Below are 27,243 nucleotides of genomic sequence, written 5' to 3' on the forward strand. Positions count from 1 at the left end.
TTTTCAATTCTTTTACAATCTTACCAAATGAGCAAGTCATATTTCATAACAAAATTAATACATTACTAGAAGGCCTTTCTAAAAAATATAACATCAATTGATCAAACTTTAGTTTAATAAAAAAGAAAATTTAACACGGATAGTAATGTAATTACTCTTTAATATAATCCTTACACATGATAGACATAAATAAAGGTTAGTAAATGGTTGGTGGGAGTAATTGTTAAAAATATCTACCAACTTATGGGTTTTTTTTTTACAAAATATAAACTTATGGGTCAATTTTTATATTTAAAATTTTTGAAATCCCAAATCATACCTTTTTGGATGATTTGGGATTTCAAACAATGATTTGAAACTATGAGATGAACTGCATGTCCAAACGCTGATTTCATCTCATGATTTCAAACCATGGTTTCAAACCATGGTTTCAAATCGCATGTCCAAACGCCTACTTAATGTTAGAAATTTATTGATATGAGAATTTTCAAGTGAAAAGAAACACAAAAGATATCAACAACAATTATCAGATGAGCGAATTAATGTCTTTATAACAGTAAAGAAGAGAGGAAAATGGACAAAAAGAAAGGCTAAATAGAGTAATATCTTTCAATGATAAATTTGTGACTCGTGATTCTTTATGAACCCTAATCATAAATATGTTCACATTTATCATATTGAAACTTCCAAATTTTGTTAATTTTTATATTATAACGCAAACACGTTTCTTTAATATTATTTTTAAAAATTTATTTTCATTGGTACAAGGGACACGCGCAACACGCGTACGCTTAAACTAGTTGTTAAAAAATGTACGTAGTTAATTTGACTAACGTTATGCGTTTATGTTAGCTTACGAATTTTTCTTCATTTGAAATGGGAGAAATTTTCCAAATAGTGTTTATACGTTTTTTTTTTTCATTTGCTTTTTGTTTCTTTCCACTTTATCTTTTTTCTTTTTACTTTCTTGTCTTTTGTTTTATCTTTTCAAGGTTAAAAAAAATATTAGCTAATTATTTATACAACAACAAAAACAATAACATAACCAGTGCAAAGCCAATTATTTATAGATTAATATGAATATAAAAAAATATTAATAATTAGATCACAACAAGAAGTAATTAAAAACGGAAAAGAGCCAAAATTAACCCTGAACTTTGGGAAATAATTCATCCATACCATTCGTTATACTTTATGGTCAATTATTCTCTTACCGTTATACTATGGGGTCAATTATACCCTTATCTCTAACAGCTGCCACGTGGCATCATCCCAGCCCTTCAAAATTATTTTTTCTCCTTAAATAATTTTTTATCCACTAAAATAACTCAACCCGATCCATTTTTTTTCCAGCCAAACTGATACAGACCCAACCCATTACTTCTTGGCTGGAAAAAAAAAATCGAATCGGTCGGGTTCCTTATGTAAACCTGAATTTTGTACCTACAATATCCAGGTTGGCAGCAAATTTGGAGAGAGCACGCTGAAACTGGGATCAATACTAACCGATGGGCAAGTGGGCAGGTTTGGTGACATATTACCCGTTCAAGCTTCAGGCTTTCATTCCTTCTTCACAGCTGCCAGATCAGAGTAAATATTGAGAAACTTTTAATGGCTTTATTCAAAAAATGAAATTGACATAAGTTGCTTTTCCCGGAAGCAGAAAGGCTAGTTTGCTAAAGTTCAAGAACATTAGGAGATGAATATTCATTTTTGAGAGGAATGTAGCATAGCCTCGTTTTGGTTTTAATTTCATATTTTTGGGAATTTTACTCTGTAATTTATGATACTGATTGGAACCAGCCGTTGATGAGCTTAATCTGCATGTATAAAAGGGGATAAATTTATAAAAGTTTAGTGGGTAAAAAATTATTTGAGGGGAAAATAATTTTGAAGGGCTGGGATGATGCCACGTGGCAGCTGTTAGACATAAGGGTATAATTGACCCCATAGTATAACGGTAAGGGTATAATTGGCCCTAAAGTATAACGAAGGGTATGGATGAACTATTTTCCAAAGTTCAGGGGTAATTTTGGCCCTTTTCCGAATTAAAAAATTATCAGACTAAAGTAACTAGCTTTTTATTAAAATCAAAACTAATTGAAACATATTTTTATTATTTCTTTATTTTAAAAATGCAAATAAAGCTTATATTTAAAATAAGACTCTACTTTTTCTGCTTTTTCCACAAGTAAAAGTTACTAAAAATAATATAAAAGTTAAAATATCAAAACGAACTTGTCCTCCATGATACTTTGTTAGTATATGACATATACCAGGTTAGTATAAAGGACTGAGTTTTTCTTGAAGGAATGAACCAACCGTGTATGATATACCCTATGAGTATATAATATATCGCATGTTGGTATCATAGAGGACTGGACTATTTTTTGGAACGAATGAATAATTCCTCTATGATACCCTATCAATATATAATATATATCATGTGAGTATCATAGAGGACCGAGTAATGCTTTTTTTAAGGATAAACCAATCTCTATGATATTATGTCAGTATATAATTTATATCATGTGGGTATCATAGATATTGAGTAGTATTATTTTTTGAGGAATGAATATGCCATCTATGATACCGGGTTAGTATATGATATATATCAGGTGGTATCATAGAGGACTAAGTGTTTTTCTTGAAGGAATTACTATCAGTCCTCTATGATACCCTATCAATATATGGTATATCAGGTTGGTACATAGAGGACCAATCTCTTATGATACCCTGTCAGTATATGGTATATACCTAAGACAATAATTTTTGCTCACTTACAAATACAAGAAAACAAGTGAGAAACTACTATGAAGGATAATATTTTCCTACTTAGCTTGACCGACCAAATTCAATTTTGATTAGTATAAAGACAGCACATTTATTTTGAGCTGAAGGTCTATCGGAAACAGTCTCCCTATCTCATTAAGGTAAAAGTAAGGTCTGCGTACATCCTACCCTCCCCATACCCACTTGTAGAATTACAATAGGTATGTTGTTATATTAGTACAAAAGCTTTTACCAGATTATCGAGTTTAGACGAGAATGCCGGTTTGAATATTTTTTTTATACTGGACTTGTGGTTAATATTTATCGAGTTTCATCTGGAAAAACTTAGCAAGCAAGATTATATGATATAAGTACAAAAATACTCAACACCTCTTACTGTATCCACTTAATTCTCAAAATATTACAGAATACTGGGATAAATAAAGATAGGATGATACATCCTCATTTTGAAAAAGGCTGATCGTAGAAAAGGATAATAGTTCATCAATTACGATACACTGTTAAATCGTATATGATGTTTCATAGTTAGACTGTAGAGAATAAACAATATTAACCCCATGTACTTGACATTTCCACTAACTGCAGGCAAAACAGGTCATTGAAGAAATAACAAGGTTCAGGCATCCAGTACCTTCACAGGCACATGAAGTAGCAAGCAACAATTGGATGTTAAAATAATCTAAGCTACGTAATATCGTGACATTGACAGTACTGTCATTAAATAATACTATTCCCCTTTCACTTACCACTTTAACAATGAAGAAAAAGGAAGGTTGAAGGAGACAACAGAGTTGCTACAACTATTTTCACTAGTTTCAACGGCTTAGCAGACCCTTGAGATTGAATCTAACTAATGCTCGCTTGTAAAGACGAAAACCTCATTGTGCCACTACAGCTGTGACAGTTTAGTATAAACGAGCGTGCACACAGAGAGGGAGAGAGAGTGAGAATTTACAGGATGCAACAAATACCAAGAGAAAAAGGATGGCCAAAATTTGCCGCCAACAAGAATATATACCTCTCATTGTAGTATATTTTTAATGTTCTCTTCTCTTTTATGTGTGTCTGGGAATTCCCTTCATTTGCTATTGGGATTGTGGGGGATGGGGGCAGGGTTTGAGTTGTTGATCTAGTTAAAATGTTAAGATTGTACAACACTTGACAGAAATAGGAGGAAGCAATTGCCCAGCCTGCAAGAAAAGAAGCGAATAAGCAAATTTTAGTTCTTCGCTCAAGAAATTACAGAATCACAACTTTAAGATAACAAATGTAAACCGAGCTACACTCTCATGAAATAACTACTAAATTCCCTTATGTTAAAATCCATATTTTCCTAGAGAATTTCTCCGTGGATATGATAAGTGAACATCATCATCCAAACCAGGTTGGGTTATCCACCAATTGTCCAAGATACGCTCTCATGAAATAACTACTAAATTCCCTTACGTTAAAATCCCTATTTTCCTAGAGAATTTCTCCGTGGATATGATATGTGAACATCATCATCCAAACCAGGTCTTGGGTTATCCACCAATTGTCAAGTCACACTATATTCTTCAAGAAGTTGGGAATTGAAACACCAAACAAATAATTGTAAATCTACTAATTTATACAGTTTCACTCTGAAGTTAGATCAAATAGTGGGTCATAATTGTCAATATTCAAGATTATCATGGTATTTTTCATGGTAATTTTTGTTAACGTGGCACGTTAACATAATGGGTTCAAAGTTTGGTTTGTGTTATTTCGAATATGTTAAATAATATTTGAAGACTATTACAATGAACTGAATAAGTGTTTGTTTTGCAATCGGGTCCATTATTTCAACTTCAAACTTGAAATACAGACTATGAAGTTTGAAAAACATGTTTGAAGAGAAATAACAGTTTCCACTCACAAAACTTCAATTTTTTTTCCTAGGGAAATTCATGTCCAACAACCTAGTAACCTGTTCAAGAAGTTAGGCTTCCTAACAAATGAACTAGCTCTTTCAATTGAGAATTAAAACCCGAAACTCAAAAAAGTTGTAGCAACCAGGACCAAAGCATATAAGTTCACAACATAAACCCGCTATAATTTCACATGCACCTTCTGCTAGCTTTGTCACTGGTTGCTATAATTAGTTGCATATAAGTTACACTACGTAAAACCATCCCAATTTCCTATATGCAAGCTATATGGAAGCTTTACTATTGGTTGCTAAATTTAGTTGCATATAAATCACACTTACTCCAAATTTTTGTAAATTACAGATGTTCCTATTAAGAACTACTGTTATTGTCCACTAAAAGCATAATAAAATATGGAATGTATTTAAGAAAATGGTACAACAGGAAACGCCAAAAGAAAAAAGTTCTTTTTTACTTTTTGTTGTTGCTCAAGATGAACTGATTTTTTACTGTTGGTTTCTTTACTCGGTGTGCATAGCGTCATGCCAGCTACAGAGGCTAATTTTTCTACACTGGGTAGAGTTGATCAGAATAAAACGTGGACGGGCTCCCTTCTGCCTCATATCTAATTTGGGAATAGAGGGTTGCTTATGTGTTACTGTTTCCGTTTTTAGGTTAAAATTAATTTCTCTTCTCCTTGATATTGATCACTCAATGTTTTATCTGTCAGCAGTGGCGGAGCCACACTGTGCCGAGGGGGTTCGTCCTTTTTATCTGTCAGCAGTGGCGGAGCCACACTGTGCCGAGGGGTTTCGGACGAACCCCCTCGGCGGAAAAAAACCACTGTTTTTACAAGGTTAATTTTTTTTATACATATATATATAGAGAGAGAGTAGATGTTGAACCCCTTAGGCTTCTTCGTATGTTTATTTTTTTATATTTTGAACCCCCTCGGCGGAAATCCTGGCTCCGCCACTGTCTGTCAGTAGGTAAAAAAATCAGCGTTGCAGAAGACAATTGAATTGTTAAAAAAAAATGCTTATGAGGGGAGGAAAAGCCCAAAAAAACAAAAAGTTGTTTGCATATTTGAAGAATGTACAGCCATGCCCTTAAGGAATGAAAAGCCAATAACAGCAAGAGGCAGGGGAACTGATAAGAACAGATACTACAGTTGATCTTAGCCGGGCCGACAAAGGTATACAACAAGAGTTAGAGAAATAAGTTTAAATGATAAATGCATGCGGAAAAGTGAGTTAAAGTATAGGATCAGAAGAAAAACACACCTCGAATATAAGGTTTCTGTTCGGGCAATCCCAGAGTGGTGACAACTGTGTGGTTAGGCAGAATCATTCCCGCAGAAGCTCTAAATTGTATTCGTTACAGGGGCTATCTATCAATTTTATTTTGTTTCGTTATTCATGGATTGAAAATGCTAGAACCACTGACATTGAGAGCAATTAGAACTGATATACTTGTAATAATCGCTAGCCAAAACAGGGCCGATTCTGCAAATAAAAATGTTATTTAGACATGCAAGAAATGAGAAGAACTCTACGCATTTCCTGCAAAACAAAGAAACTGGGATTTGAACTATCTAGAACAATTCAATGTACTTTACCTCCAAAATTTTCAGGAAGAGTATCAGAATTTTGCTCTACAGATCTAGTAGGAGCACGTTGTCTTGATGTTGACACTCTAGTTTTAAACTCATCTACAGATTTACCATTGCCTGTTTCAGATGCCACGATCCCTTGGAATTCCTCGCTGACAATTAACGCTGCTAATAAATCCATAAATGATTCTTTATCTGTTCCACTTGACATACTCTTCCCAAGCTGCTCATAGACAGCAGTATCTCGTTCATCGAAGTCGGACAATTCATCATCTGAAGCATCCAAATCCATGGATCTTGCTTCAATCTTTTCATCCTCCTCATCTTCGACATAAGCTTTATATGTCAGTCGCAGTAAAATCTCTCCTACAGGCCTTGGCCCAAGTAGTCCCCAACCTTTGAGGACCACAATCACGTCTGTTGGTACAGTATCTTCGAGAGATCCCAGATCAACCTAGAAGCAGTAGTCATCAGCAGGATACCTTTTTATACAAATATCTACCTTGATCATCGTTAATAATAATGTGCCTCATAGAAAAAATAAAATGCCAAAAGCATCCGTTTCCAAGTGTAATCATTTGCATTATTAGAGGCTTAGCCTTTTCACTACGGTAGAGTTGCTCCTTGTGACATTAGATCGCTGGCTTGAGGCATGGAAACAGCCTCTTTGCAGAAATGCAAGTGACAGGATACGTACAGTATACACAGTCTCCCCCATCCCTCCACTAGTTGGGAGTACACTTTGTGCAATGTATAAGCCCTTTATTCATTTCCATTTTCCATTTTGTGTAAGGCACATTACAAAACCAACAAACTTAGATGGATTGCCTTTCAGAAACAAAGACAATAGATAATATTTTCAAGTACCTCTCCTGAGCCGATACTCAAATCTGTAAATCCAAGGGAATCCTTTGCTTCTACATACAGCTTTTGTCTCGTGGGGTTTGTGACAAACATGTGAAAATCCTGTCAAAGGGAAAAGAAACATGGGAAAAAGATGTATAAGTTACAGGCTTACAGCAGAAGATAAAGCAAGCCACCACCAAATAAATCCTATCAGCATATTAGGCCAACAGATTCATATTTAAATCACCTGATTCCATATAGGCTCTCCAGGAGGTCCAATAACAGTAGTTTGACTGTTTCTTTTGCTGTGTATTACCTTATCTCCAAGTTTTAGAATAACATATGGATCAGTTTTGCCTGAATGATAGAGGCCAGGAAAATTTCACAAAGATTAGACATGGGGAAATAAAAGAGGAAATTACATGCACAGCAAAACAGTAGTATTTATCATCCATAAAACAGAGCAATGAGGCTGAAAAACTTTCATCTAGAAAATAAACTTGCAGCTTAACAGGAGACTTATACCAACTAAACTTGTGTATCATGTAAACATGAAGTGGAGGTATTCATAGGTAACATGTTCCTTTCTTTCCTTTCTTTCCTTTTTTTTTTTTTTTTTTTTAAACTAGTATTACATGTATGATTAAAAACATGTTAAAATCGAGATCCTTGTGCTACAAAGTTTTGCTTTTCCCGATTCCTGTTTGATGTGATAACCTGATCTAAACATCTTATGTGCAAGGCTCTCCATGTGCTAGCCTAGCATCTGGAAACAAAAACCTTTCACTTTTGATAAGTACCTATCATTGTCTCTTGGTGGTGGTCAATATCACTGAATCACATATAGACCATATTTTCCAGTTTACAAAGGCAATATGTGTGCAACCTACCTGTGGTTGGAAGTAAAAAGAAAAGGCAAAAGGGGAGAGGAGGGAGCAACAGGAATTTAAGGAAGTCACTTATTTGTGATAAGCTGTAGCTACACAATTGTGTTAGATTTGTTAGTGAGCATAGTCAAAAGTCTTCACATTTCCTTCATAATGTGATTTCATTTGGTACTATTTTCCTGAATTAGCGATTTCATCCAGTAATTATTTGATTTCAAATAACGATGATAGATTATGTGTCCACTGGTTCACAGTGATCACTGGACCAAAATGTATGACTTTTATATTCACTTAAAGTAGTTTCACATGCAATGGAAATCACATTCTTTTGGATCTTCAACTGATTTTCAAGTAAATACCTTCGTCCTTTTTCCTTTCACAAACTAGAACATGTACACAACAATTTTAACTATTGAATTAATATGAAGAGAGAACCTCATTTAATAGTTTGTAGTCCATGACAAGTTTCTAGTGTTACTAAGAAGCAAAAATATCAGAACTAGGAAAGATTGATGCCACTGATGAAAGATGAAAAAATTCATACCATAGATGATATAAGAGAGTTTCCTTGCATCAACAAGAGTCACAGATAGTTCTCCAGCAAAGTCCTTATTTCCTTCTTGCATTTCTCCAGACTTAGGAGGTTCGTTTTGACCAGACTTGAGATCATTCGGAACAGGGCCAACTGCCTTCCCTTTCTGAAAATCCAACACAATTTTTTTCGGACGGACAAAGAGACGAGGTAAATCTTCAGTAAGAAGTTTCTTCAAGAACCTGAAACATCCGTAGAAGAAATAAAAACTCAAAGTCACAGCTGCAGTGAGAAAATGAGATACTTCCATACAATATTATAATAAGAACAGCAGATAATGGATAAAGTATTACTTACATTGATAGAACAGGAATTGCTGGTGTCGCCCAAATACATGCAAGGAAAGAACATAAATATGTGAAAATCCTCATATTGGCAACATCAAAAATATCACTCACCTAGTTTATTCAATTAATTTTACGTATCACTATCCCATCTTAGAAACTATAAAAAGAAAACCAAATAGCAGGCCAACAAACGATGACAACTCAGCATCAGTAAGTATTCAACAATTCATCACTAAAAAGGGCAGCTGGGTGCAACAATTCATCACTACGTACTGGAAAGATCTCACTTCACAGTAACTCAACTAAAAGAGTTGGTATTCACTAATCCTAAAATCAGGTTTTACGGCAGAAGAAAGCTAGTCTTGGGAGCTGATTCCATAGAGAAGATTACACAGAGCAACAAGGAAAACTAGATAAAGAAGAAAGCAAATATGTTCATAGGTAAAATCTTGAAGGTATCGGCTTTAAAACACTACATCTTCTCTTTATCAAAAAAAAAAAAAAAAAAAAAAAACACTATCTTTTTAAATCCAAGCTAAATAATGTGCTCGCAACGTTTCATGAATAAGACCTGTGAGTGGAAGTGTTGGTTAGAGAACGAAAGCAAGCAAGATGAACTAGCATGAAAGATCTATTTTCTAGATCCTTTAATTTTCTCGAACTCTTATGGCTTTTCCTACCCAAAGACCAAGATTCACATCTGTCACATGATTCATCTCATAGATAAAGCTCTAAGTCGAAATTCACATACCCATTAGGTTGAACAAACGGAATGGTGACAAGTCAAGCTTTATCTTCGGAAGGGAAACAAAAGCCCAAGAAGCAGCTCCAATCCAAGGCTCTGTTTGTATTAATCGTAATTTGACCCAGAGTTCACCATCAATGTCAAAGTTCCTAACGCCGACTGGCACAACAATGGGGATAACTCCAAATTTTAGGGACAGCATTAATAGCATGCGAGCACCACCAGTGTATCGGAGGCCTATCTGATACCTAGACAGCATTAAACAATGCACATATCAGTTGATTTCCATCAAAAAATGAACTTTCACCTAATAAGAAAAAGATAAGGAGTTGCGCTTTTATCATGTCAGTTTGATCGGAACTAGAGATATTTATAGCAGGAAAAAGTAGAGAAGATCATAGCCGTACACCCATTTTTTTTTTTTGGTAAAGTAATAAAATTCATTAGTAAAACATCAAGAAGATGCAAGGTTACAGATGGGAAAAGCTGGCAGCCGTACACCCATTATAATTTCAAATAATGAACCATAATTTATTCTAATTATTTCCTCAATAGAGCAAAAACACCAAATCTCTATATTGAGAATGAGAGAAGATATTTTCCTCCTAAATAAATTAAGTATGTATATTTTCCTTCTATTCTAGACATCAACTAAACAAGGAATGTATGCTAAGGAGATAATATCAGCTCAACTGCTTTCAACCAAGAAAATTGCACAAGGAAAGAGCTTTTCTCTAATACCTTCCTTTTATTTCTACCAAGAAAATAGAACAACAGTTTTTCTAATTTTAACTTCAAACTCTTTCTTTTTTTTTCAGTCAGAAGAGGGGGTTGCAAGAAATGTTACTCACTGCAAATCATTGACTCGACGAGAAGTTCTCCGCTCCACGCTCCTAACAGAAAGAGGCTCATCCCCGAGCGAAAATTGCTTTATCTCAACTCTCTCTACATAATCAGGCTTTTTCAAATTGTCAATAACAGGCTGAAGCAAACCAATGATCCAATTCTCAATTCCAGGTCTATAAACCTTCCACAACTTCCCTAACACCATATTCACCCATTCCACTGATTCTTTCCTTTGCAAATCTTTCTCCAACAACAACAACGACGAAATATTCGTTGGGACACGCGGTGTGTTCCCTCGATTATCTACCTTAGAATTTCCCTTTCTAGATGTCCAAACCTTATCAAAAACAACACCAACGAAGAAAAACAACGCGAAAAGACCAAAAATACTTCGATTTATTGGAGGTGAAGGTAATGGATGCATCACCCCTAATTGAGTTCTTAACTTATCTACAAAAGGATCTTCTTGAAAACTACTAGCAAAATTGTTTCTTGAACTACTAGAACCTTCTAACTCATCCAATTCATCAGCAACTCTCTTAATTACAATATTTCTAGCACCTCTTCTAGCATTATTTGTAATCTCTATAGTATCAAAATTATGGTGGTCTCCAAGACCACCACCATTCACACAAGCCCGAATTACACATTTCGGGCTAATCCCATAGCCCGAACTCCAATTCGGGCTCAAATCCAAATCTGAACCTAATTTCCTCAAACCCCTTTTCTTCCTTTTTGTATTCAATAGTGAATTGCCATTACTTTTACATGGGCATACCAAAAATAGGCTAGGCAAATCAAGGGTAATAGCAGAAACTGATTCAAAAACCATTAATTACAAAAACCCAAAAGCCTTTTGAGCTATAATTAACAGTTCTTGAAGTATACCAGTAAACATGAATCCAAACAAGATTACAAAATCTATCAAGAAAGACCAAGTTTTGAATCTTTACGTCTAAAACAAGCCAAAAAGAATTTGTGGCTAGAAATTATTTCATTAAGGGTATAATAGGTATTTTAAAATTATATTATTACTAAATATAAAAAAGTTGTTTTTCTTTACGAGACTGATTAAAAAAAGAGTGTCATGTAAATTGGGACGGGCGAGTAGTAGTTTTGTTCAAAGCTATATCTTCAAATGGTATAGAAAACAACATTACAAGCTATAAAATTAACAATTTTTAGCACAAATGGATGCATTGGAAGTGCATAAGAAAATGGAAAATTGTGGGACTTTTTTTTCTTTTTTGTGTGTGTGAGAGAGAGAGAGAAAATGAAGATAGGAAGAGTGAAAAGGCCAAAAGGGAAAGTACAAATGTGGTGTTGAAATCAGGAATTTGATCCTACACGATTACAAGGGAATCGAAGAGGAAGTTTAAAGGCCGCAAAAATATTTTGCAGCAATATTTGCATATGTGATGTAACACACACCACTACGTGTGAAAGTAAGCCAACCCCACAAGCTGCTAAAGGAATATTATATTCGTCCCAATTTATACTAAGGTATATGATTGAGTAGTACTCCCTTCAGATTAAAAAAACATTGACTTAGCTATTTGCACACGCTTTAGGAGAATGGTAATTTAACTAAACTGTCCTTAATTAAATAGGTATGGAATTTGATTACAAATACTTAATAGAAACAAATTTGAAAAAATAAGGTTAATTTTTTTTTGATTTAATAAGTAGATACTCTCTTTTACCTAAAACAAAAGGGCTGAATGGATACTTTTTTTGATCCAGAGGAAGTAATAAATTATCTTATTAAAACTAAAAAGTTAATTTGTTACTAAATATAAAAAAATGTTATTTTTGTTAAATTGATTAATAAAAAAAGAGTGACATATATTGAGTCAAAAGAAGTAATGGTAACATTAGGGAATTCTCATGAATGGTGATGACTCAAAATTCCCAATATTTTGATTGAAAGTGATGATGCACTTGTAACATTATTAAAAAGAGTTAAAAGACTGCTACTTTTACTTTTTTTTTCCTATTAGTCGCACTGATCTCCAACTAAATTTGAAGTTGGCTGAAAAGTGTCACACATCGTATTGGGCTCGACTAAATCTGAGATCGCGTCAGGAAGTTTCACGTCGAAGATAAAGCTTTTGTTAATAAGGCGACATATCTAGGGCTCAAACTCGAGGAGTACTTACTGCTGACCGTAATTCTTGTTGGTATTAATTTAACTTATGCCAGACAGATTTATAGTGTGGCTCATAGATTTTGATAGCTTTTATTTTGATCTTGTACATATATTATACTCCCTCCGTCCTAATTTAAGTGTTTTATTTTACTTTTTGATCTATCTTATATTTAGTAAGTTTTTCAATTCAAACATTCTATACGACAGTTTAAGACTACAATATTTAAAGGACTAAACACATTTTTGATTTAATACCATAAGATTCAAACGTGTCCATTTATTTTTTAAACTCCGGCTCAGTTAAATTAAATTAAGACACTTAAACTGGGATATAGAGAGTAAAACTTTATCAAATATTTATGAAAATTTAATTATTATTATTATTATACTATATATTAACATAGGGTCGTGAAATAAATTCAAAATTCAAATAGTAGGTCGGCCTATGTATCAATCCTTTGTTATCAACGTGTTTGTCATTGTATGCAAACAAATAGTTTGGAACTTTCATACTTTATATGCGTGTTTTAGCTTACATGTCGTCACTTTCTTTTCCATTTTTATTTCTTCCATAACACCATGTCTAGTCAAATACGTCAAACCAAATTGTATAGAGAAAGCGATATACTCCTTTTGTTTAATTTTATATGCATTGTTACTATTTAGAGATTTAAATAAATATATCTTTAGTTATAATTAAATATTTTTACATATGTCGATTATTGTTACTAATAGGAATTTTTAAATGATTTTTATTATGTAAATCTTATTTTAAAACATTTAAATTGATTTAATTAGTACTCTAATCTCGCCGTAAAAAATGAAATGGAGGAAGTATTAGTGATAACGATAGAAATATTAAAATGATGAATAAAGTTGGTTCAGTAAAGAAAACATGAAGTTGTATAAATTAGTATTGAAAACGTACCAAACTAGAGGATTTTTGTATCAATAAATCAAATTATATAAAAATCAAATAAGTTTCACATGGGTCGGAATTGACGCAGTTTTGGACCTTTGACTTTACTTTCTTACACGGTTTGTCCATCGCATTTCACAAGTTAGGTGGCTGGCCAGTCATTTGTAAGTCGGGTCATGTTTGAGTTAACGGCCCATTTAAAAAAAAAGTAAAAAAATGATTTTTGATTCTAAAATAAGTTCTATTATTTGGTGTCCTGACATTTTATTATGGTATATCAATGTTTGACTTCTTTTTATTTTTGGCGTATTTCTTATATAATTCCGAGGGTCAACCGGAAAGTATTTCTACCCTTGTAGGGTACGGTTTTCGTACATCTTATCATCCCCAGATTCACTTATGGGATTATAATGGTATGTCGTTGGTTGTTGTATTTCTTAAAAGGGTAGACTGATGCACTAAGCTCCTGCTATGCGAATATTGTGCGCTGCCTTACGCTACATTTCTGTAAGAGACTGTTTTCCCGGCTCTTATATACAATAAATTACTCTATACAAGAGATAAATATCTTTCGAACAAATATAATATACTCCATCTATTTTAATTTATGTGAACCTATTTGACTGGGCACAGAGTTTAAGAAAAAAAAGAGAACTTTTAAACTTATGGCGTTAAATGAATCAAATATGTTTTGTGCGGTTATAAATCATTGCATAAATGTAAATTGTTTCCAAATATAAAAAAGTGTCATTCTTTTTGGCACGAGCTAATAAGATAATAAGTTCACATAAAGTGAAACAAAGGGAGTACCTAAATATATTATACCAGTATGTTCATATCTTATTAATCAACGGTATGCTTAAGTCTTTAGTTCATTGAACAAGTTAAATATTAACAGTGTTTGTGATTCATTGAACACATTACTGATTTACGTGTAGTAAAACGTCAAGTTTGTGATTCATTGAATAATAGCGTAAGATTAGTGAAGTAATTGTAATTTATTGAACTCACTAGTAATATTACGCATGGTAAAACAAAACGAGTCATTAGCACAAATGTCCTTATTTTTGGCTGGTCTTTAGTTTTTGGCCCTCCTATCTCATTGTTTTAGTTTTTATCCTTAACGCTTTAAGTTAATAATAAGTGGACGAAACTACCCCTCCCATTCCACATAGCTTAGGTTTTTTCTCCAACCGTGGATTTCAAATTTTGCCGTCAATTTCTCTATAACGGTTCGAAGCTTCCATTGGCCCTATCCAAACAATTTTTTCTTTAGTAACTACCCAACCAATTAGGTAACCTGACTTACAGATCTGAAAATACAACAAAAAAGAAATGGAGAAAATCGAAAAAATGATATCATTAAAGCTATAGAAGTGATAGATCTAATTCGAACATTTGTACAAATGGCCCAATCTGGTGTTCTATGTTGGTCAATTTGAATCTAGGGTAGTTAAATGAACACCACTAGTTGTTCATCAATTTGTTGTGAGGAATCTTTACTTCCTATCAAATTTTGTTCTCTGGAGAGCCACCAGAGAGATATAGATACATGGATTAATTTCTTATTTGTAACAAAAAGGTGTTTGTATTTTTAGCAAATGGGTTCATGTGTTTCAGTGAACAAAGACTCTAAATCAGCCATGAAATTTTGTCTTTTTTTTTTTTTTTTGGTTCCAAAAATGGTAAGCTCGTGATTTGACTTACTTTGGAATATAAAGATAGGCGTTAAGGCCTAATTTGACTAATTGTGAAATATAAAGTTATGCATCAAGGTCTAACTTGACTAACTTCGGAATCTAGAGTTATGCCTTAAAGCCTTACTTGACTAACTTTGAAATTTAAAATTATGCCTTAGGCCTGACTTGATTAACTTTGAAATCTAAAGTTATGCCTTAAGACCTAACTTGACTAACTTCGGAATCTAAAGTTATGCATTAAAGCGCAACTTGATTAACTTTGGAATCTAAAGTTATGCCTTTAATACCCAACTTAGACTAACTTCGGAATCTAAAGTTATGTCTTTAAGGCCTGACTTGACTAACTTCAGAATATATACGTATGTCTTAAAGACAAAACTTTCTATCATATACAGTTACAAGTTTTGCCCAATAAGGCAAACTTAGTTTGATGATCGTTCTAACTTATTTATTTTACAAGTTCTGCCCAACTAATATATACACTTACAGCTTAGTTTGATACTAAATAACCTACAATTTTATACGTTTTTACACTTAAACAAAGTATGAGAATAATTTCTTTTTTAAAAGAAAAAAGTTAAAATATAAGAAAATATTATCTAAAAAGGTAAAAGTCACGTCTCCCCTTGAAATGGGTGGGATAAACCTCACCTTAAGCTTTAACCTATCTAAAATCTACACCCTCCGTTTCAATTTATATGAATCCATTTGACTGAGCACGATATTTAAGAAAGAGGAAAGACTTTTAAAACTTGTGGATCAAAATAAACCTTGAAAATTTGTGTGGCTGTAAATCATTCATAAAGTGAATTTATTTTCAAATTAGGAAAGATGTCATTCATTTTGGCACGGACTAAAAAGGAAATAGGTTCAAACAAATTGAAATAGAGAGATTATAACATACAAGCATAAGAACCGAACGTTTTCTCCAAAATAATGCCCACAACAACTGAAGATTTGTAATTAACAACCAAAAGGCGGCATCTTCAGAAGCAATTAGCAAAAACATTTAAGAAAATTACATAATCAATGGTGGAACATATTAGTTGCAATTGTCAACTCTTGGATAGCATTAGGTGTTTCTTGGAATAGAGGAGGCAGACTCGTAAATCTGACCAATAGAAACTTTAGCTGGGAGATAATAATACCATAAGATAGAAGAAAAAGGAGGATGAAGTTGCAGAGGAAGAGAAGAAAAGGAGTTGAAGACGAAAGCTACGCTATTTGGGATGGAAGAGTATTTGCGTCACAAAAGTTTCATTAAAGGGCCCTTCATTAAATGAAGACAAGCGCAGAAGTTAAATATTTTAAAACGAAGGGTAAAAATTACCGACCACTCCTTTTGAAGGACACTCAGCGCAAAACCTTGAACAAAAGTCTGCCTCATTTCATCGCACACTAATTCTAATAGAAGTATTATCTCTATCATTTTAATACATTTGTTTTAATTATCATGAGATACAAGTGCAATGCACGGATTCAAAGCTAGTAGTAAGTAGTAAATAACCAAACGCCAAGGGATCAGGAAAGGAAATACTAGCTAAATTGCATTATGTACAGAGAATGTCTTCCATTGTTAGCAGCTCGGTGGTGCTTACATTTTTAGAAGGATCAGTGATGACATTCACATCCAATCAATTTCTAGTCCAGAAATCTAACCTCACAATCAACTATGCACAATAAAGAATGTAAATCTGAACAACTTCCTTGAAAGAACACAGCTTTGAGACCCAGAAATTCATAACATTTCCTAGTGTCTTTAGAGATGAAATCAAACAAGATCTGAAGGATCTAACTTTCTTGTGGTGTGTTCTGAGGGCCTTCTATAAATACCATCGAAAGGAAGGTTGAAATCTCCATCCGAATCGTCCATGAAGAAGGTCTTGGCCAACCTATTAGAACTCTTCAAGTCAATGTGCTCGTGCTCTTGCTCATCTAGACTTCTGTCGGAGAAATTATCATAGAAATCATGAGGATTGCTGTTGAAATTTGGAGGTTCAAGGAAGCTTGTCTGGGGATCTTCGACTTGTGGTCGACTTCTAGTCCACCACTGGCTCCTGGTAGACTGTGCCATGCTACTTGAATCATCATGATGTAGGATGCTCTCCCTCAAAACAGGAGCTGATGTGGTTGCTTCGAGATGACTTTGTGCTCGGTCATCAAATAGGTGGCCCCAGTTGTCATCAACTGTATCTTCCTTGATTTGCACGAAATGAGATGGCATCCAAGGATCTTTAAGGAGTTCATTATCACTATGAAGAGGAGGCCTGGATTCAATGCCTCTTGAATCACTACTCGTATTGCGAGGATGCGAGGTATAATACCAATCAAGAATGTAAGGATAATTCCTCTGTCCACCTTCTATCAACCACATTGAGCCAAATCCAGCTCCCAAGTTGTTGAGGGGCATTTCCCTGGAGAACGCGTTGTTTCTATCGCTCGAACCTCTAAAGTTGGGTGAGGCATTCCAGTGCTGTAACTCAGAAGGTCGATATGCAGGTCCTATTTCATGCACCTGCAGCTTCTGCTCTCTGAACGTTTTAAGTGTTGATAGGAACTGTTTTCCTTGATCATTAGGTTCCCAGGAAGGGTAGCTACTTTGAAAGCTGCAATCATTTGACATGTACTGTTACATTCAAAAGCTCTTAAATCTAACAATAATCTCAAAACAGGCTACAAGTCATAAGACCAACCTCAGGAATGATTTCTCCATTTTCCCTTGAGAACTTCTCTGTGAGCAGTGGGAATTAAATGGCGATCCATATTTCCTATTGCCATGATTCTGAAAATCAAACAAGCTAAAGCTGCACAGAGAGACATTAACATTATATCAGTGTTTAAAGATTGAAATGTGTGAGATGTGAAGGTATAAGCAAGCAAGCTGGTATAATTACTAACCTGCACACATGACCAACACCCTCAACATGAACAGTGAAGTCCGCAATGAAACGCAAAATATCATCTACCCTCTGTGACAACAAAAAAATCCGAATGTCAGGGACCATCATCTCAAGATTCTCAAGCTATGTAAGATGAGGAAAATTATCCTCAAAAGATGAGATCACCTTTGGGACAACAAATAGCAGTAGACACGGTGTAAGAAAAATTGAGGCCATCTCCTCAAGTAACATCATTCCAGTATACTGCACGGTGAGTGAATAAGAAGTCAATAACAATCTCACGGTACAATGAAGTACTACACAATCTATCCATCAATAGTGAAAGTGTGAAACTCTTTCATAACCTGATTATATATCAACGAAATTCTTCTCTAACAAAAACACCAACATTACATTCCAGAGAAGATTATGACCTACTACTGGAGATACTTTTGAAGAAAAAAAAAAAAGTTAAAATATGGAAAGCTAAACAGCAGAGTCAAATTTTGAATCTAATATAGAAAAACCAACCCACCTCAAGCAAAAGGAACATGAAAAGAACTAAGAAGGTTAAACTGCCAAAAAGTGGAATGAAGGAAAAATCATGACAATGGTCTGCCTAGTCGTGATTTGCTGTGTAAGATTGAACTCTATTAAAGCAATATTAAGTTATTAGCTCTAAAACTGATTGTTTAACGAATCAACCACTTATTGTGGTAAAAATTATTTGTTAAAATTAAAAATGACTTTCTTGGAAAAACTAATAATATGTACGCTCTAAATGAAATCCTTGAACCTAGACATGAGTTACTTCAATGAAGTGCCCGTTTTCACATTTATCTGCTTATAAGAAACCATAGGGAAAAAAGCACCTGAAATAAAGTTTCAAACTCATTTCGTACGGCCTCAGTGTTTTCTTTCCCTCGCCATCTCTTTGGCATATAGTGTGTATGTTGGACAACAAGTGACATTGCTCCCTGTGGGTCAAGGACAAGAAGCTCATCTGTTATTGCAGCCCGGCTTATAGCTGTTATAGTTCCAAATACAGCAGCATACCAGAACAAGTTGCGACCAAATATCTGCAAGATTTGAAGCAAAAGATAAGATGCAGTATCAGATTGCTCTAACAGCAAAAATGAGCAGCTTTGCAAACAAGTGTTTGCTGGCTGTGGAAGTTAAGTAATTTACATGGCCTTCCAGCAGAGATTCTTCTAGAAATGCAATGATAATAAGAACAGCAGCAAATCCACCAGAAACAAAAGAAATGAACTTTGCGATGATAGATATAATAGGCGATGGAAATTGCTTTAGATAATCAGAAGCATGTATGACACTGCTGTTGATGCGATGCTTAAACAAATGGTCAACCTGAAGACAAAGAAGATGGCACATAAGTATAACAGTTAAGAATGAAGACAGAAAGCACCTACCAAATCGTGGAGAAAAAGAGCTTAAAAACCATAATTTCACATTCTCACTAGAATGTTACCTCAGTACACACAAAAACAACCAGACACACAAAACCAATCAATTGCCTCAAACCAAACTAGTAGGGTTGGCTGTATGGACCTGTTCATTCAGCTCAACCCATTCCATTTAGCTAAAAACATATATGTTACATAAATATGTTATAAAATGTCTATTGTGCAATAGAGGGTGTATGGAAAATATAGAAGCAATGTAAAGCTGTAAGGCAACACGCTTGACAAGTTATAGTGTACCCATATGAGTAACCTGAAAGCAGGAGAGAAAAACGCAGTACACTAAACAGCTTTGCCCTCCCCATTCCCAAAACAACCGGGACCAAGAAGAAATAAAGAGAGATCAAAATAACAACTTCTATGTTTTTCAACCTATCAAGTTCATACCAGAGAAATGATACCTCGTTGAATTCCCTAAACATCCACTTGGAAAGATTTGACCATCTTCGAGACGATGCTGTACTTGGATGGTTGTAGAACTGTTCAGCATGCCTCAAGAAGAGATACACCAGCATGAATATGACGAGAAATGGAGATAAGAGAAGCATTATAACTCCAACAATCATAAGCCTTTTCTTTAATGTTTTAGGATCAGAAATGAAGTCCCTCCGTATACAAAAGTTTCTGCAGAAATAAAACACCAGTTTAGATAGTAGAAGTGGAGAACAAAATAGGGAAGATGTGTGGACAAAAACAAACTTCAATTACTTAGATTACTAACCACTGCATGGAAATTTGACTTCAACATAGGTGTATACTGTCACATACCTGTCAAACATGCTCTGCAGTATGCACCAATTTAAGGTCCATTCAAGGGTTTTTGTCAGTATTAGACGACTACCCACATCATTGGGGCCACAACTGATAGCTGGACCAGCGCCAGGTACCCAGTGAGAAATAGGGAAAGCAAGGAGCCCTTTGTTAAGCATTCCTATCAAATAATTTTCCTTCCGCATTAATCGCATAACAACATCATGAATAGAAAGATTCTTGACTACACAAAGTTGTTGCAATTCTTGCAACTGAACAACTCTTTCAAGAATAGATGCCCATGGAATGGTTTGTATCTCATTGTCTGTTACATGAAGACTGCACACAAACATAACACCATTGTGATTAGCTAGAGGAATGACGAAAGAAGTATTGGCAATGAGCTGACAACATGCAACAGAGAAAGACAACACTCAGTCAACATCCTGAGTTCCCAGTAATTATAACTAAAGCAAGAAGAAGAAATGAATGATATTCCAGAAAAATTGAATTTCAGAATCTTTTAAAATATTTCAGCTCACCTTCTGTAGTAGAACTGACGGATTGCCAGGGTTTCTTTTAGCTGTGCGAAAAACCTTAAGAAGCAAAATATCCAGTAGACAGAAAATATCCCCAGGTAACCCAAAACAATGGCTTTAAAGAGTGTGAGAGGCTTCAATGGGTGCAGATGGAGAGCTTCATTGGCCAGATCACAAGGCTTAATTCCAGATTCCACAGCATCCATTCCACATTTGGCGTTGCGGAGCCCATTCCAATCAACGTACAACAGGAAAAACCCAGAAAAGCATATGGTGAAAGCTAGGCTCAGAAGCTCAAATATCCACTTTATAATAATGCACCATAATCCTTTCTCGCAATAATAGTTGTAGAGCCTCTCGAAGAACAAGTCCAGATCAGCAATTGGTTCAACATTCACGCTCTCACCATTAAGAAGCCCAGATGGGCTTTCACTACCTGGACTTGGTGTTCTGCGATAGTCCGACAGTTCGATTTCAGGAGGCACATTATCAAGCAATCCTGTTCTCAAAGATGATTCGCCATGCCGTTTCCATTTGAATATGTTAAGGCCATTAGCGCCTTTTTGTCCACTGAACATCATTCATGTACGCTGGCGATACGCAAAACCATTCCCCATGGACCAAGTAATTAAAATATAGCACTGAAAAGTAAAGGGGGGGAAAATGTCATTCTTCAGATGGTCGTCAAAGTATGAATAAGTATTTCATGTTTTAGCATTCCTTAAATGGTAAATCCGATCTCAGATGCGTAACAAAACATTAATAATTGATTTATCTAAAGTTTTCTTTTCATCATATAAGTTACTACCTCTGATTGGAAATACTAACATTAAAATATATGAGTCCCCAGAACTCCAGCCTTTTATGCTATTAAAAGGGCAGCCCGGTGCACTAAGCTCCCGCTATGCGCGGGGTCCAGGGAAGGGCCGGACCACAAGGGTCTATTGTACGCAGCCTTACCTTGCATTTCTGCAAGTACCAAATATTAAAAAACAAAAGGGAAGCAAATTGTCTACTTCAGCCTTGAGTACTATGTCTTTTGGTCCTAGTTCTGCAAGTCTCAGTTACCAAAGAAACTCAAAGCATGAACCACGGATAACATGAAAACAAAGGTCATAACTCATAAGAACGGCAGATTCAATATTTTGAAAGAAGTTAGTTAAGGAAATACACTTGCTTGTTGGACTTGTAGTTGAAAGCTGCTGGACCTTTAAGACTTTTTTTTTATCAAGACTGCTGGACCTTTTAGAATTTAGACATCCCAGTACTCAAGCACATTTTAGTAATTTTGACACATTTTAAAAAGTATTCAGCAGATCGGAGCTGGTTCATGGATCTCTGCTTTTTTACATATGGGGTTGCATGTCTCTACTCAATCATAGGAGAAGACTAAGTATTAAAAGTTCCTTCCCTCCTAGTATTTTCAAGGGAAAAATCAATGGGGTTTGATGTGTTAATTGGCGTGTTTGGGGTTTGAGGAGGCATTGAATTTTTTTATTGATGATTAAAAAAGAGTAAACCAAGGAGAAAGCGCTAAAACTGCAGATAGAAAAAGCGCTAAAACTGCAGATAGACCTAAATACTAGGAAAACGAGAAGGTGGGAATAGAAGAAACATGAATGCTTGCACAACCATGGGCAGCAGGGAGCAGGGGGGAGTAAGGAAAGGTAAGGGAACTTCTCTAAGTATTTTGTCCATGAAACAAAGAAAATCATGGAAGGTGTGGAATTTAAATGACCCAGATAGACAGCGATAAGGTGGGCCTCATCAACAAAATGGAGCATGATAAAGTGTCACCAAGAGCTGGCTACTTAGTTCCTACAGCGTTCCTATTATCCAGTCCAGAGACAAATTGGAATACATAACAGATAAGGTAGTTCAGAGCATATGGAAAGCCGTTCCTGGAGTACACAAGCCTAGAATTCATAGGTCAGCGGGAGATTTTGGGTGATCGGAATAGCCGGATTGTGTCCTTGTTGGAGGAAAATGCTCTTCTCAATCTCCTCATGTAAATCAGATATAGTAGCTAATACTTTTTTTTTGTTGTTGTTGTTGCAAAAGATGTACGCTAATACTTCAAGAGTTCATTTTCGGAAGTACACAGAATGTAGATCCAACAATGAATTATTACAGGAGTCACCGGAAGTAAGGAGGACAAGACTTTTCAAATTTCATTGATGAATTTGGCTAATTAACTTACTAGTATCAGGAGAATAGTTTATATAAACCAATAGAATATTTGCTCCCCGCATTCACAAAATAGAGAATATATGCTGAATTGAAAGTGAGCTGATATATTACTAAAAACCATGCCGGGGCAGGTATCTGATCATGAGCTGATAATGCTCGATTGCACGGAAATATTTAACAGTCGAACACATCTTAAATTTAAGTACATAACCACAACATAAGGACTTTAAGGCCGAAGAAAGCATAGTGGGACAATTATGGAATTATAAAAGACCGATTACAAACGACCAAACAAATTGAAGATACAAAAGTAGGATTTGAGGAGTTGATTAAGGAAGTTCCAGAAGAGTAGAAACTAATATCGCCAAGATACTTGACAACTTAAGCTTACGTCAAGGATGATTGGAGTCACCTAACCAAAAAAAAAAAGCTTATGTGACTCAGGTGAAAAACGAGCAAGAGGGGACATTGTTGGAGGAGGAGAAGCTACAAGGGGGCAGTTGAAAGGACAAGTTGGGAGATCTTAGTAGCACAGAAGGTGAGCTGTAGAAAAAAACGAGGATGACGAGGTTAAGGAAGGGAAAGGCAATACTTAAATTTCTCTCCTAAATGTTCATGGAAATAAAACTCTACCAGGAAAGATTGACCGTCGTGAACTTTAGGAGAAGAAGGAAATCCGTGAGGGAGCAGTACAAGTTTTTTTTTTTTTTTTTTTTTTTTGTGAGGGAGCATATCAACATTTATCCACTGAAATGCAAGGGTAGATGCCGATTTTAAATGGTGTGCGACGTGGAGCATCAATCATCCCGCTTTCTCTTCGGTTTATTTTATTGCGTAACTAACATGATCATTTACTCACATAGTTGAGCAAGGTTTTTCAAAAAAGATAATGCAGCTATCAGTTACAGTAGTCAATATAGCAGTCGATTGGTCTGTAAATAAAATTGATGATTCATATAACCAATTCCAACTAATTTGGAATTAAGGCCATCCTTGATTGATATCTTACTGGTTAACAATATTCCAAAAGCTATAACTTTCTAATTACCAGTCCTGATTATTTTTGTATCCATCATGACACTGCAAAATACAAGAGAACAATGACATTTACCAAAACTTAGATTCACTATCTCCACCAATACCCAGCTGAAATTCTCAATATACCAGAAAGTAAACAACTTGATGAAGCAATTCGAGAAAAAACCCAGTTGGGTAAACTAAAAAATCCTTCTTTTAATGATAATTGTGCTCAAACCCGTTTTCCCGTCCACATTCAAACAACTATGGTGCCTGATTCTCAATAATTCAAGAATCCCAGTTGGGAAAATGATCTTTTTTTCTTTTGATGATTATAGTGTTTGTACCAGCTTGCCCTATCTCCTCCAATATCCAAACAAGCAAAGGTATCACATAAACCAGCCCACTAAAGCTATGATATAAACTAAGAAAATAGGTTTTTCTCCTACAATTCAAGAATCCCAATTTGGAAAGCAATCTTTTTTTGTTTCTTTTGATGATTATAGTGTTTGTACCAGCTTGCCCTACCTCCTCCAATACCCAAACAAGCACAGCTATTACATAAACCAGCCCACCAAAGCTATAATATATATGGGCTCAAACTGAGGATTATAGTGGGGATTTAAACTGAAATTTCTAGGTTTTTCTCATACAATAAAGTTATAAAGTCGATAAAAACAATAAATTTCCTTCAAGACCCTTATATGCATTGCAAACTATATGAAACTAAGTGTGCATTATCCTGAACCCTAACAGAAACAATCCACAATACAAGATAGATAACACAAGAGAACAATGCTATTTACCTGAACTTAGATTCACCAATACCCAGCTGAGTAAACAAACTTGATGAATCAATTCCAATCAATTCAAGAAATACCCAAGTTGGGGAGACTAAAAATCCTTTCTTTTAATTATGGTTGTGCTCAACAATCCAAAAACCCCACTTGGGAAAGTAATCTCTTTTTGTTTCTCCTTCTCAAAAAAATGATCTTTTTTTTTTTTTTTTTTTGATGATGGTGGTATTCAAACCAGCTTGCCCTACCTCCTCCAATACACAAACAACCACATGTATCACATAAACCTGCCAACCAAAGCTATTATATATGGTCTTACACAAGGATTAAAACCTCAAATTTTCTAGGTTTTTCTCCTACTATAAAGTCAATAAAAAAACCCAGTTGGGGATACTGATTTTTCTTTCTTTTGATAAAGGGAATTCTCAACAATTCAAGAATCCCAGTTTTCTCAAACAATTCAAGAATCCCACTTGGGAAAGTAATTTTTTTTTATTTTTTTTTGATGATGATGGTATTTAAACCAGCTTGCCCTACCTATTCCAAATATCAAAAACAACCCACCAAGGGTAAGGGTTATATTGGTGGATTTAAACTGAAACACTTAGGTATTTTTCTCATACAATAAAGTCAAGATAAAAACTATAAATGGAAACCTTTATATCAAAGTAACGCCGTCGTGATAGGGTGGTGGAAGAGAGTTTTGAGGGGTTGCGTGGAGAATGAAAGGGAAAAGGGAATTGGAATTACGTTGTTTAGTTTTCGTATACTATTGTAGATTGTTTTCTTCTTGTTTCTTGTTTCTTTCTTCTTCTTTAAGTACCAAAAGCGTTAATTAAATTGAAAGAGTTTTTTTCTTTGTTTAATTATATTTAAGGAGACGTGAAGATGGCTTGACTTGGCTTTCTCCTCATCTACTCTTTACTACTCCGTAAGTGCAATGGGCTTTTCACTTTTTTTTTTTTACTATTGGTATTAATATTGGAGCTCGATTATATTTAGATTCGCATTATATAGGGTTTCGTTCTGGAGAAGCGCTCACTACTAAGGAGTTTTTCATACGTAGGGTTCGAATTTGAGAACTCTGGTTAAGGGAAGATAAGCCTTATTGGTGTTTTTTTTTTTTTGGTACAAATGATACTCTCCCCGTCTAATTTTTTATTTATTTACATGCCCCTTAAGGAATACTTTCTTTGTCCCATAATAAGTGTTATTTTAACCAAAAAAAATTGTCTCATAATAAGTGTCATCTTAGAAAATCAAGACAAAAATTGTCTAGTTTTTTCAACTCTACCCTTGAACAAAAAATGAGAAATTAAAGTAACATCTAAATAATGATTGTACAAGCCATGTAGTAATTTAGTATTATTGGATTTCCAATGTCAAAAGGATTAGTACTTGTGCATAATCTAATCAAGAGGAGAAAGTAATTTATTTTTATTATATAGCGGTAATTTAGTAAACTTTATATTACATTATTGATTTCTTAATATGCGTGTTTTTGGCTAAGGTAATACTTATTATGGGACGGAGGAGTATTAATTACGAGGGATATTTTACTAATTATTTATGTTTAAGTTATAGTCTCTCTCCATTAGATGTTTAGTCTATTTATGTGTCATTTCCGTTAGTGATAAATTTTACTGAAAATAAAATAAGTAAAAATCAATTAATTATGTTTTAAACTTTTAAAACAACATATAATTTAAAACGGGGAGATAATTGGGGAGACGTGAAGATGGGAGTCCGGAACCAAAATACCCAAAAAAAAAAAAAATTTAACCAAAATACCCCAAAAAAAAAGTACCAAACTACTTTTAGTAGCGCAGTAATTTACTGCGCTAAAGCAGTTAATGGGGACGGCTCCGTTAAGTACTATAGTGCAGTAATTTACTGCGCTATAGTGTCCCTTTTTTTTCCGGCCCTTTTGGTTAACCCTTCTTCCATTACACTTTTTAACGTATTTTGACCATAGATTAATCATGCTTCGAGACCCCGAAACTTCAATATTTTATATAGAACTCTACTTATTTTTGTGCGATTAATAAGGCAGGATCAATACATCAAGGATACACAAAAGTTCGGATGGCCGTTTTAGTGGTTGAAAAGTGCTCGAACGCCATTTTCGTGAAGGCTCGGTGACATTAGCTTGAAGTTCTTTACGAATACTTAAACTTGTTCATTAATAATTAATTAAAAGTTAGTCAAAATGGCAGCATTCATACAAAAAAAAAAAACTTAATTAAATTGCATCATTCATAACCTTGAGTAGATGAAAATACTTAAACTTATTCATTAATAAGAAACCCAAACTTTTTAAAATAC

General features: G+C 34.7%; 2 protein-coding genes across 5 annotated transcripts in view; both read right to left on the reverse strand.

Moving 5' to 3' along the window:
* LOC132616226 (tricalbin-3-like) overlaps nt 1-11,964 on the reverse strand; it is a 33,836-nt gene extending 21,872 nt beyond the window's left edge. Inside the window, exons 1-9 of one of the 2 annotated variants that reach the window (XM_060330843.1) lie at nt 10,503-11,964; nt 9,658-9,899; nt 8,917-8,935; nt 8,572-8,801; nt 7,388-7,497; nt 7,162-7,260; nt 6,301-6,748; nt 5,966-6,187; nt 3,334-3,983 (exon numbers count right to left, since the gene is read on the reverse strand). In XM_060330843.1, the coding sequence (XP_060186826.1) occupies nt 6,099-6,187; nt 6,301-6,748; nt 7,162-7,260; nt 7,388-7,497; nt 8,572-8,801; nt 8,917-8,935; nt 9,658-9,899; nt 10,503-11,329 (2,064 nt within the window). In that variant the 5' untranslated portion in view covers nt 11,330-11,964 and the 3' untranslated portion in view covers nt 3,334-3,983; nt 5,966-6,098. Of the gene's footprint in view, nt 1-3,333; nt 3,984-5,965; nt 6,188-6,300; nt 6,749-7,161; nt 7,261-7,387; nt 7,498-8,571; nt 8,802-8,916; nt 8,936-9,657; nt 9,900-10,502 lie in introns of those variants that run through there. The other variant, XM_060330844.1, reaches the window with a different exon arrangement.
* A 4,822-nt stretch (nt 11,965-16,786) lies between these two features.
* LOC132616231 (autophagy-related protein 9) lies at nt 16,787-25,753 on the reverse strand. 3 transcript variants are annotated; one of them, XM_060330852.1, is made up of 10 exons: nt 25,575-25,753; nt 20,918-21,555; nt 20,394-20,714; nt 20,027-20,249; nt 19,333-19,512; nt 19,017-19,223; nt 18,331-18,408; nt 18,164-18,234; nt 17,959-18,069; nt 16,787-17,871 (listed from the first exon to the last, which is right to left on the reverse strand). In XM_060330852.1, exons 2-10 carry the CDS (start codon nt 21,493-21,495, stop codon nt 17,037-17,039), a joined length of 2,604 nt encoding a protein of 867 aa, XP_060186835.1. In that variant the 5' UTR covers nt 21,496-21,555; nt 25,575-25,753; the 3' UTR covers nt 16,787-17,036. The 3 variants fall into 3 exon arrangements, with proteins under 3 accessions (XP_060186835.1, XP_060186833.1, XP_060186834.1); XM_060330850.1 differs by having other exon boundaries at nt 24,928-25,753; XM_060330851.1 differs by lacking the exon at nt 25,575-25,753 and adding an exon at nt 24,216-24,839.
* Between the last annotated feature and the right edge of the window lie 1,490 nt (nt 25,754-27,243).

This window comes from Lycium barbarum, chromosome 10 (genome assembly GCF_019175385.1).
Source record: "Lycium barbarum isolate Lr01 chromosome 10, ASM1917538v2, whole genome shotgun sequence".
NCBI lineage: Eukaryota > Viridiplantae > Streptophyta > Magnoliopsida > Solanales > Solanaceae > Lycium > Lycium barbarum.